General features: G+C 42.8%; 1 protein-coding gene across 2 annotated transcripts in view; it reads left to right on the top strand.

Moving 5' to 3' along the window:
- The window catches only part of SLC4A4 (solute carrier family 4 member 4), a 241183-nt gene that overhangs the window by 131092 nt on the left and 98077 nt on the right, over positions 1 to 12014 (top strand). For both annotated transcript variants that reach the window (XM_063135204.1, XM_063135203.1), the window contains exon 4: positions 5343 to 5478. In XM_063135204.1, coding sequence (XP_062991274.1) covers positions 5343 to 5478 — 136 coding nt within the window. The remainder of the gene's footprint in view (positions 1 to 5342; positions 5479 to 12014) is intronic.

Genomic DNA, 12014 nt, shown 5'->3' with positions numbered 1-12014 from the left:
GGATTAAGGTGCGCTGAGTGGAATGCAACTGCTGTGCAACAATCATAGAGTACCCTTAGGCAAGGCAGTATCAACCATGAGCATTCATTGCCACTTGCATTTCCTCAGATACAAAGTGTAAATCTCTACATGGGAGCTCTGGCGCCCACAGAGGAGCCACTGTCCAGGGTAGAGAGGGCAGGTTGGCAGGTTCTCTGCAGTCTTATCAGGGATGTGTGGTGAAGCCATTCGAGCAGGGAATGGGCAACTTGTGGCCCTCCAGATGTTTTGATCTACAACTTCCATCAGCCCTAGCCAGCATAGCCAAAAGTGAAGGCTGATGGGAGTTGTAGGCTAAAACATTTGGAGGACCACAAATTGTCCACCCCTGCATTAGAGTGGCAGAGTAGGACTGGGAACACCCGGGATCCCTTCTCTACTCAGCTGTGATGCTCAGGGACAGTCTTTTTCTATCAGAGTTATTATGAGGATAAAATGGGGAGGAGAGAACCACATAGGAAGTCTAGAGATCTTTGGAGGAAAGCTGGGATATCAATATAATAAAATGAAAATGAATGGAAAGCAAGGCTCTGGAGACGGGAAGACAAGCAATGGTGGAGCATGCAGCCGAAGTCCAAAATCAGCACCTTGGTCAGCGCATCATGGGAGCCAGAGATAAGTCTAGGGCCCTTTCTACACCATACTGGTGTAGAGGGAGGGAGCGGGGAGGATCTCGCGAATGCAGCTGCAGATCCTGATCGCAAGATCCTCCCCTTAGTCCACATGCGGGCGCGACATCCTAGGAGGAAGGAGGGTGTCTTTTTTTTTTTAAAAAAAAGGAGATGAGCTCACGTGTGCTCCAACTAGAGCATAAGTTAAAAGGCCCAACCCCACTCCCCCCTTACCCCCGATTCCTCCCGGCCCGGTTCCTTCCCTCTACTGATGCCTGCTACTCATGGGGAGGAGGGAAGAAGCCAGGACAGGCAGCCACACGTCCCGCGGTCTTGGGACGATCCTGAGACCGCGGGAAGAATTGGGTTTTCCCAGGGATTATTTATCCCTGGGAAAAGGCATTCTCATTCCTCCTTCCTCCCATGAGTCCCTGTGCATCATTTGGACACAGGGACTCGGATTTTCGGTCTGGTGTAGAGACGGCCTAGGTTAATGAACAGGGAATTGGACATGGAGCCGGTAACTTGGCTGAAATAGTCCTGCAACAGAGATGTATGACCTAGGCTTTGCCTTCTCCTCTGAGAAGAGCTCTACTTTGTGAAAGAGGCTGTGTTTCCCATCCCTGTTGTATAGCAAGCACAGGTCAGATACTTGATCTTGCGGGAAAAGCAATTGGTAGTGATAGCTGGCGTGGGACAGTAGCAGGCAGGGGAAGAATTAAGTGCTCTTCTCTGCTGCAAGTTGACCCCTCCACCTCGATTTGCATAGGAGAAGCAGCGGTGGTAAAGAGACAAGGTCGAGGAGGAATGTGTAATTCCGCCCTGAGATGCAGGCAAAGGGCTCATTAACCCCCTTCCTGCTGAATGACAGCAACAGAAGCTCCACTTGCAGCATTGTTTTCTAAAAGAAAGGATGAATGAGACACCAATTTGCCTATTTAAATTTGTATATACGGTAGGTGCAAATTGAGAAATAATAGCAAAACTTTAAACAGAAATACAGTACATCACCCCATATCAGAGATGTTTTTGCGTGCTCGTCCTGCTGATTGGCAACTTTGGCCACAGCTAGACCTAAGGTTTATCCTGGGATCATCCAGGGTTCGCCCCTGCCTGAGCACTGGATCCCCTGTGTGTCACCTAGATGAACAGGTTTGACCCCTGGACGATCCAGGGATAAACCTTAGGTCTAGCTATGGCCTTTGTGTCCCCTGCTGTTGTCCCTCCTTCAGGTCCTTTCACTAAACCAGATGGAGACTGGACACTTCTCCATATAGAGGACAGCTTCCAGTAGATGCCTGCCCTCTACAAAGTAGGACACTTGGTCACCCTACAGGAGGATCGTCTGCCTGTCTCTTGTTTGCATGGGAAATGAGTCATTGGAAGAAGCAAATATAGTTGGCCCTTCAGCACTTCTTGTTCAATTGCTAAATATTGTCTCGATAATAAGAATAATAACAATAATAATAATAATGAGTTTTTGACCAGGGCTGTTCTCTGGTAAAGGCATGGAACCTACTGAAGTGTAAATAGTGGAAATTGGGCTCTTTGAGTTTCCTACATACTAATGAAGAACAGTGGGCTTGAAGAACAATTTCAAATAATAATAATAATAATAATAATAATAATAATAATAATAATAATATATTTCTTACCCGCCTCTATCCTGATTGAGGCATACTGACAAAGTTTTTTGTTCTTTCTGCATATCTCCTTGTTGATTATCTCCTAGTAATCAATATTAGCTTTTGATTTCATTGAAAGAGTTTCTTTAAAAGAAACCATCCCTTCCTTAACTAAAATGACAATCTTTTGCATTTTATCCTAAAAGATCTACAATTCATCCCTACCTCTCCATTGTCCCCCATGTAGAACAAATCTTGATTGTGATTATTTTTTTTAAAAAAGAATATGTTTGATATTCTTGTCTTGTCTGTTTTGGGCAGGGAAACTCCTCTGGTTACAGGAAAACAAGTAATAAAATGGTATTTTAAAAGCTAAGCATTTTAAAAAGTATCTATTTATCATCTATCTTTTATATATAGGCTTTTTAACTTTTGTAAACCGCCCAGAGAGCTTCAGCTATGGGGCGGTATATAAATGTAATAAATAAATAAATAAATAAATTTAGCCAGTATATTAAAATCCACCCAAAGGTTTAGTTGATTAATTAATAGAGGAAAGTTTTAATTGCTAGGGCTGCAGACTTAGCACACTCTTGTTGCTTTTGGTTCTGGTGTGATAGGTTATGGAAAACAATATATTAATATTTCCCCCCACTCCACACACACCACAAAATGTGCAGTAGCTTTTATTCAATCCAGCACCTTAAGAGCTTCGGCTATTGGGGGGTATAAAAATGTAATAAATAAAATAAAAATAAATAAAATAAAATAAAAGTCACGTGTATTGAGATTTTGGTGATGTGAAAATTGCCTTAAAATCTAGTTGCTTTATTGGTCAAAAGGCAGTTGATTGCTCAATTAAATTCTTTAATTGGTTGGCAGTACTAATTTAAACGTAAGTTGCAGGCAGAGGACCCTGAACAAAACTTTAAAACAATGGGACATTGTAGTGTAGAGAATGTTGGAGTTCTAACCTAGGTTACATTAGCTATTTTCTTTGAGTTGAACTTTCTGAGTAAGTGGCTTTGCAGTCTTTTAGACCCTTTAAAATGAGAAAAACACACTAAAAGTAAAGTGATCCCTGTTAACTCTTGCTGTGATACCTGTAGGGCAGCCGTGGAGCGGGAATTGGAGCCAGGAGGTCAAGCATGGAGTTGGAAGAATACACAAAGGGCCAGGAAAATTATTGTCCCAGCCTGAACAGGAAGTGTTTATGACCCTCTGTGTTGAGGAGAGCGAGTGGTTGGAATCACTCTTGTACTTGGGAACTCCTTACTTTCTGGGAGACGTTTCATCCTTGTAGCTTTAGTGGCTCACCAGACAGAGCAGTTGCACACAGAGACAGTGGATCCTGGTTCTAGTCCTGCTCCTGATGCTGTACTATCTGGTCTTGATGCATGTAAACATTTTTATGATTTGCTCTTACAAGTATACTAGTAAACGGTGTGAGTAGGATTTAATACCCCCCCCCCCCCAAACAACCCTTTTAGATAAAGTCCTAGCAGGTAGTGATCTATGATTCTGACTCAGTCCTCCTCCCCTTTCCCCTGTCCCTCAATAGAAAAAAGAGGAAACACAACTTCTTTTTGGAATAGAGTCCAGTGATTTGACATTTTTTGTCCTCTGGGACACTACACATAACATTCTTTAGGTGTGTACCTGTGATGTGTTAACTGAAAAGCTAAACATGTAAAATGTGAATGGGGCAAACACATACCGCCCAGGGAGCTTTGGCTATTGGGCGGTATAAAAATGCAATAAATAATAATAATAATAATAATAATAATAATAATAATAATAATAATGTATCATTCCATTTCCAGAGGGGTGACTGCGGTGATCTGTTAAAGTCTTAAAGACTAACACATTCATTATCGCACAAGCTTATGTGGACTCTAGCCCATGAAAACATATGCCATAATGAAGGTTGTTTTTATCAGAACAAATGTAACATGGCTACTCCTGTGGAAATGGTTGCAACAGAAGGCGAAGGTATCAGATTTAGCCTTATGGAATGGAAATCCATGTGTATCTGATGATGTGGGCTCTGGTCCTGGAAAGCTTATGCCATAATAAATTGGTTAGGCTTTAAGCTGACACAAGGCTCTTAGTTGTATATCATACAGATGCACTTCATTGAGAACTGTGGTCGGCTGCAGCCCCTTGCTGAGGGTACCTGGATTTGCCTCTGCATACTGTGTGAAATGGCCCTAAAACTTGCTTCTTCCCTCCTTTACTTAAAAAGTCAAAAGGAGCCCTAGAATGTCCAGTTATTTGCTATACCCTGAGAGTATGTGATCAAAACTGATGTTCCTTTTAGCTACATAGGCAGTGTTTCACCTGTAGATGGGCCGGCTGCTTTGTGCCTTTTCTTCTTCACTTTTTTCCCCTCCAGTGTATTTGATACTTGATTAAATGGACCAGAGCACAGCCTCCCATGAATAAGAGGAGACGGCCTATTTTGTTAAATATTCCCTTTTACACTGGTAATGAGTCTTGGAGGGGGCAACATGCTGTCTCGCAAGCCAATGAAAGTCCCAGCTTTGCAGAAAGGGGGGGGGGAGACTTGGCAGTGGCAAGCCACTTCCTCTCCATGAGTTGCCCCCCAAATAGTTTGGCTTAAACTGGTTCTCTGCCTATAAAGAAAAAGACTTTAAAGGACCTCAGCTCAGCTGATCAGAGTACTAAAGGTTCCTGGGCATGCACCATAGCGCAAATTGGTGCTGAGCCTAGAAGTTCTCTACTGTTTTTTGACAAGGAGCAGTGTGGGTTTGCTGTTAACACGCAGCTTAACAGAGTGGGGGAAGAAGACACACGTCCTCTTGAACTTTACCCCGAGCTTGAAGTTTTCAGAAGTAAGTGTAAGAAAAAAAGAGACACAGACATAGACACCTAGGGGGAAAAACCAAAACAAAAAAGCAACAGCCCGCACTCGGAGCTAAAATGTCAGATGGACCAGACAACCAGGAGAAACAGCCGAATGGATGTGGAGAGAAGGGGAAGGAGAGGAACCGTGCTTCCTTGATCATCCTCCAGTCTGTTAACCGCAGTATTTTCACCTCTGCAGTCTCCCCCGCCGCTGAACGCATCCGCTTCATTTTGGGTGAAGATGATGACAGTCCGGCACCACCCCAGCTCTTCACAGAGCTCGACGAACTCCTGGCTGTTGATGGACAAGAAATGGAATGGAAGGAAACGGCAAGGTGAGCGCAATTTTGGGAGTTGGTTGGTTTTTTTGGGGGGGGGGGGCTTCTGAAGAAGACATAAGACCACTTGCAGAAGCACCTGTTGCACAGTTGTGTGTTAATTTGGTGGAATATCTTCTCCTTGAGGTGGGGTTCCACAAAGATGATAATTATTTTCTGATGTTCTGGAAAGCTTTTCCAATAAAACAGTACCTGAGGATTTATTTCAACCTTCATTTTTAATGTTGGTTAGTAGAGCTATGAAAGTATCCTCTATTCAAAAAAGTAAAAAATAAACAGAGACAGGAGAGTATCTTGGCTTGCACACGAAGGTGACACTTGTCAGGAAGGGATACTTGAGTTTTAACAGCAGGAATCAATATGAAAACCATTAATGTTTAAAAAACAGATTTCAAATATCTACCCTTCTAATTTTTAGGTAACATAGCGTAGTGGCTAAATATATGTTCTGAGCTAGGAAGCCCTCCATTCCAGTCTCGCTTTGCCCATTAACTCATTAGACAGTTTTAGGCAAGCTACTGTCTCTCAGCCTGAAATAGCACTGGACTCCCTCACAGGGTTGTTCTAAGGATTTCTGGGATAGCATATATGAAATATCTCATCCTCTCAAAAAGCAGGATATAAATGCAAAGTGTTGTTTTTATAGTTTATGGGCTGAATACTTGTCAGTTGAAATAATTTTAATGCAGCAATCTAAAGTGCCCAGAATGTTGTCCCCCTCCCCCCCCAAATCATTTAGTAATTTGAAGCGGGGAGGAGGTGTTAGATGCAACACATTGGATTTTGGTGTTAACTTAAACAAATTAACAAACAAAACCCATGTTTGGTTTCTTAGTAGATTCAAATAGATTTATGGCCACTTGAGAACAAGGCACACAGATAAATTGTGCTGGAGTGATGACATGGTTAGGAAATAATTAATTGAGCTGCCATCAGCGTAATGAACCTAGCAATAATTCCAGTGGAGGTTGCTTGACTGAGACTTTACTGTGATGATACAATAACCGATCTCTCTCCCAAATCTGGACTTCTATTTTTCTCTTTGAAGAGGAAAAAATAACTGTGTCAGGTTATCCACTGCCGAATGGAACGCTGAGTCAGTATTTTCCAGGGGCTCTGTTCTCTGCCTTTCTCCCCCAACACATTTAAATATTAGCTTTTCAGTTTTCTCTTATTATTCCAGCTCTGCTAAATCTCCCACTCCACATTCTAACAAGTGCCTCTGGCTGTATGTAGGTAGAATAACCCCCTACCTGTGAATAACACCTTGTTGGCTATAACTCAAAAATTCCTGCTTCTTAGAGCATCGCCATACCAGTGACTGTGGGGAAACACTGGTGTTACACACTGATGTCTCGCACAGCAAACATGTAACATGTGGCCACCACACACTGCACATGCGTCTTTCGATGCAAGTATACATTCATTTTGGATCAGATTCCCAAAACGTGTGTATACTGGATGTTTGCATGTTCATTAGGGCTGTACAAAATTCGGCCTCGGCTTTGGAAGTCCGAAGCTTTGGCTGCCATTTCACAGAGTAGCCGCCCCATCAAACACAGCCCTTGCATCCTCTGAAGAAACGCCTACAACTCCAGTGTGCCTTGGGAGAGAGGGACAGACTTACCGGGGTCAGGGAGCAACATGCGCTCATGGCCTCACTGCTGCTACTCCCAGTGGGTCGCCCACCCGGCCACCTAGTACCTTGTCTTTTATCATTTATTTATTTATTTATTTATTCTGGGGATGCCTGAGCCTGGGATATTGAACATGCCAAAATTTATGGAGGCCCTAATTATCTGTGCTGTCCTAAGTAGGTTCCTTCCTACTTGGACAGCACAGTGGAGAGGTTTCCCCAAAAGAGGGGGTGATGGGGGCTATATTAGGGTGACCATATGAAAAGGCGGATAGGGCTCCTGTATCTTTAATAGTTGCATAGAAAAGGAAATTTCAGCAGGTGTCATTTGTATATATGGAGAACCTGGTGAAATTTCCTCTTCTTCACAACAGTTAAAGCTGCAGGTGCCCTGCCCTCTTTTAAATCTGGTCACTCTAGTATAGCTCCTGCACTTTAAGAGGGAATTTCACCAGGTTCTCCATATATACAAATGACACCTGCTGAAATCCTCTTTTCTATGCAACTATTAAAGATACAGGAGCCCTGTCCTCCTTTTCATATGGTCACCCTATGTAAGAAACATAGTTTGAAGCCTTGGAAGTGTCTGTGGCTAGCTGTGTTTGGAAGCAGAATGCTGGACTAAGTTGATCTTTGGACTGATCCAACAAGACCAGTCCTATGGTGATCTGTATGATGCCATAATAACACTTTTCTAAGAAACTCATTTCCTGCCATTTGGAATTTCAGCCTTTTGTCAAGTTATGGGGCTAAAACTTGCCCGCAATAACATATTTCAATTTCACTGAATTCTGAATTGGATGTCATTGTATGGTCGCTACAGGTTGGCATATATTTCTCTGTCCTAGGACTGCATCTATACAGCAACTTTCTGCACATTCATAGAAGAGTAGAGTTGGAAGGGGCCTATAAGGCCATCAACTCCAACCCCCTGCTCAATGCAGGAATCCACCTTAAAGCATCCATGACAGATGGCTGTCCAGCTACATCTTGAAGGCCTCCAGTGTGGGAGAGCCCATGACCTCCCTAGGTCATTGGTTCCATTTTCATACTGCTCTAACGGTCAGGAAGTTTTTCCTGATGTCCAGCCAGAATTTGGCTTCCTGTAACTTGAGCCTGTTATTCCATGTCCTGCACTCCGGGGTGATTGAGAAGAGATCCTGGCCCTCCTCTCTGTGACAACCTTTCAAGATTTTAATAATAATAATAATATTAATAATAATAATAATAATATTTATTTCTTACCTGCCTCACCAAACAACAATAAACAATAAAATACATAATACTCAATTAAAACATAATATACATTGTTAAAAGCTTCCTAAAAACATTTTAAAAACATCTTAAAATTCCACTGGATAGGCCTGTCGGAAGAGATCAGTCTTTATAAGGGTGCTATCACGTCTCCCCTCAATCTTCTCTTCTCCAGACTAAACATGCCCAGTTCTTTCAGTCTCTCCTTATAGGGCTTTGTTTATATTTATATTTATTTGAATAGCAACATTGTTGTTTTTACTGCATTTGTACTTGTCTTTTGGTAGCTCCTCTGCATTTTTAAGAAAGGTGAATAAATTTTCTAAATTAATCAGCCCTGCGCTCAAGCACTGAGCGTTATTCCATCCACACAGTCGCTTCTTCTTGGGAAACCACTGTGTTGAAATCTGGACATAAGCGACTACACAGAATCATTAGGGACTTCACAAATTTTGGTTTGGCTGCCAAAAATTGTGTTTGCTTCTGATGCTGTCAGTGAACACTACCGTGCTTCATATGTTTATCTGTCACAGTAAATGAACTTGTAGAGCATTGTAGAGCATTCATGTTACAGGAAAAGATGAATAATGGTAGATAGGCCTTCATATACTATGGGGATAGATGTGTATTGATGCTGTCCTAAGCTGCCCTTGTAGACATGTTTTTTCTTTCTATCTATCTATCTATCTATCTATCTATCTATCTATCTATCTATCTCCCACCTTTTTTCTCCTTAAGGAACCCAAGGTGGCATACATAATCCTCCTCCTCTCCATTTTATCCTCACAATAACAACCCTGTAAAGTAGGTTCTGCTGAGAGTCTGTGTCTGGCCCAAAGTCACCTAGTGAAGTTCCATGGCCAAAGGGGGACTAGAACTCAGAACTCCCGACTCCCAGTCCAACACTCTAACCACTACACCACACTAAGACTAATTCTGATTGAGTGAAGCCTATTGCTATTTCAGACTGCAGGGAGGGGCTGACATAGGAACGTAAGAAGTACACCAGATCGGAGTATTTGTCCATCTAGCCCTGTATTGTCTACTCTGTGGTGTTTCTCAGAAAACTCCTGCTTTCAATGGGAGGCAAATGACGAGGCTTGCTAAGTAATCCACAAAGCTTTTATTAAGCAACAAACGTCTCTTCTACCTGAAGAGAGTCTAACCTCTTGGAAACGTCCCCCTAGGCAAAACTATGTAAATTAAGCAAGACAATTGTCTGCTCAAGAAGAATAGGAAGCCCCTTCTCAAACGCCCGCAACTTATTTATTTATTTTATTTATTTATTACATTTTTTTACCGCCCAATAGCCAAAGCTCTCTGGGCTGTTCACAAAAATTAAAACCATGAAAAGCATAAAAACAACCAACAAATTTAAAACACAAATACAAAATACAATATAAAAAGCACAACTAGAATAAAACCACACAGCAAAAAAATTAATATAGGCTAAAATACGAGATTAAAACAGCAAAATTTAAATTTAAGTTAAATTAGGTGTTAAAATACTGAGAAAATAAAAAGGTCTTCAGCTGGCGACGGAAAGAAAACAGTGTAGGTGCCAAGCGAACCTCTTTGGGGAGCTTGTTCCACAACCAGGGTGCCACAGCAGAGAAAGCCCTCCTCCTAGTAGCCAACTGCCTCACTTCCTTCCGCAAGGCTCTCTTCCTTCAGAGAGCCTGGTTCGGAGGCAGGTTCTGGCGTAATCAAACTGACTTTCTCACGCCTTCCTTCCACTCCATGCATTTGAGCTTCCAGCGGACCCTAGCATCAGCTAGCTTGTCGGGATGATCACCTCTGGAAGAAACCTCACTTCTCACTGAGTGTGTAGGATTTGGCCTTGAGGAGATAAGCTCTGGAGAGGGCTGGCTCCCAGCTGGTGAATCGCCCGTGAGAGCTTCCTCCCCACTGGTACAGGCTGGCTGGTGTCTGGCGCTGCGTCTTCTAGTTCTGAATCTGATTCTGATTGATTACCTGAAACATCTTCTCCCAGAACAGGGGCAGTAGGGTTAGACATGACATACGCAAGGGTTAGGTAACCTGGTGTCCTCCACCTGTTTTGACTACAACTCTCATAATCCCCAGCCAGCATGGCCAATGGTAAGGGACTATGGGAGTTGTAGTTCAAAACATCTGGAGGGTTCCAGGTTGCTTACCTCTCTAATAGCAGCTCTTTAGGACCTCAGGCAGACATTTTTTAATCATCACCTACTACCTGTTCCTTTGAAATAGAGATGCTGTGGGATGGGCTTGGGATGTTCTACATCAGGTATGGTCAATGGCCACATGTGCCCCCCTCTCTGATTTTGTGGCCCCTCCCTGCCCCAGCATGATTTTTCAATGAAACAAGACATGCGGGGAGCATAGACATCTTGTTTAGAAGAAGCATCTTGCTCCAGAAAGCTGCCCTCCCTCTGAACAAGGTGACTGCTCCTTGTGTGCTGTGTTTTTCTGCCAAATTGCAGCAGCAGGGTCAGCAGTGATAATTTTGGCAACAGTGGGATGTAAGTGCGGTTGCAGGGGGGGTTGGACCTTTAATCCCTGGATATTTTCCACCACTGTTCTACATGCAAAGCACGTGCTCTACTACAGAACTATGCTCCCTTCCAAATGACTGAACGGACATGATGTTGGACTGGATGGCCTTATAGGCCCCTTCCAACTCTACTATTCTATGATTCTATGTGGGAGAAAGGGAGTAGGTTTTGTTCCTTTCTCCCACATACTTTTATATATGGGCTGAGTTTTTTGTATGGAAGGGCATTCAGTCACATTACCTCCGCCTGTAGTGTGAAGCCAAACAACTCAGACAGAAGTGCACCAACCCAATGACAACTAATAGCCAGGTACCCCACTTTTGGGATGAAAAGCTTTTGTCTTCCTGGTGTCTGGAAGTCTTCCTGCTGCCTTTTTAGCTTTCTCGTTTCATTCCAGTATCAGCGGAAGATGGCTGTAAGAGGAACTGCTGACGCTGTATTTGATCCAATGTGGTATTTAGTTAAAGCTAACTTGTAGACCCAAAAGAGAACTTCATTCTCTTGGTTTCGTTGCACTTAACAAGCAGGGAACCGAGGAGGCCACCGCAGACAAGAACGTTTGGTCTTCATCTCCCATTACAGAAGTTTCATCTAATGCAATACAGCTGCAATGCATTTTTAATTCTACTCCAAAGCAAATGTAGCCAGCACAGGAAGTCAAAAGATGGCATTTAACTGCTGCTTTGGTGTACATAGATTTCGGTTTGGGGCGAATTTTTGCCAAATTTCCCCAGTTGTAGGACAGGATATCCTAGATGTAACAGCCCAATTGAAGAGGTGACAAATGACTGTTAAATGGTGTCGCTTGAGGATTAAAGAATTTGAAAGAGTAAGGACACTTGAAGAGCTTCTTTTGTTACGTCACTATAATTCGCTCAGATTAATTGACAAGGTTGGTGCTGATTTGGAGTAGATGTTGTGCAACCATGAGGAATTCTTCCGCTGTTTTGTAATTTAAGCAAGAGATAAGCCCTGTGCTCCTCGCAAAGCTGTCTGATTTGGAATGTTCCCCCCCCCCCACCAATTCCTTCTGTACACTTGATGATTGTGGTCCTGAATTTCATATTAATTAAGAGGTGGAACCAGCACAATGAGATGGAACCAGC

Source organism: Elgaria multicarinata, chromosome 10 (assembly GCF_023053635.1).
Source record: "Elgaria multicarinata webbii isolate HBS135686 ecotype San Diego chromosome 10, rElgMul1.1.pri, whole genome shotgun sequence".
In the NCBI taxonomy this organism is placed as follows: Eukaryota; Metazoa; Chordata; class Lepidosauria; order Squamata; family Anguidae; genus Elgaria; species Elgaria multicarinata.
This window is presented reverse-complemented; position numbering and strand designations above follow the sequence as displayed.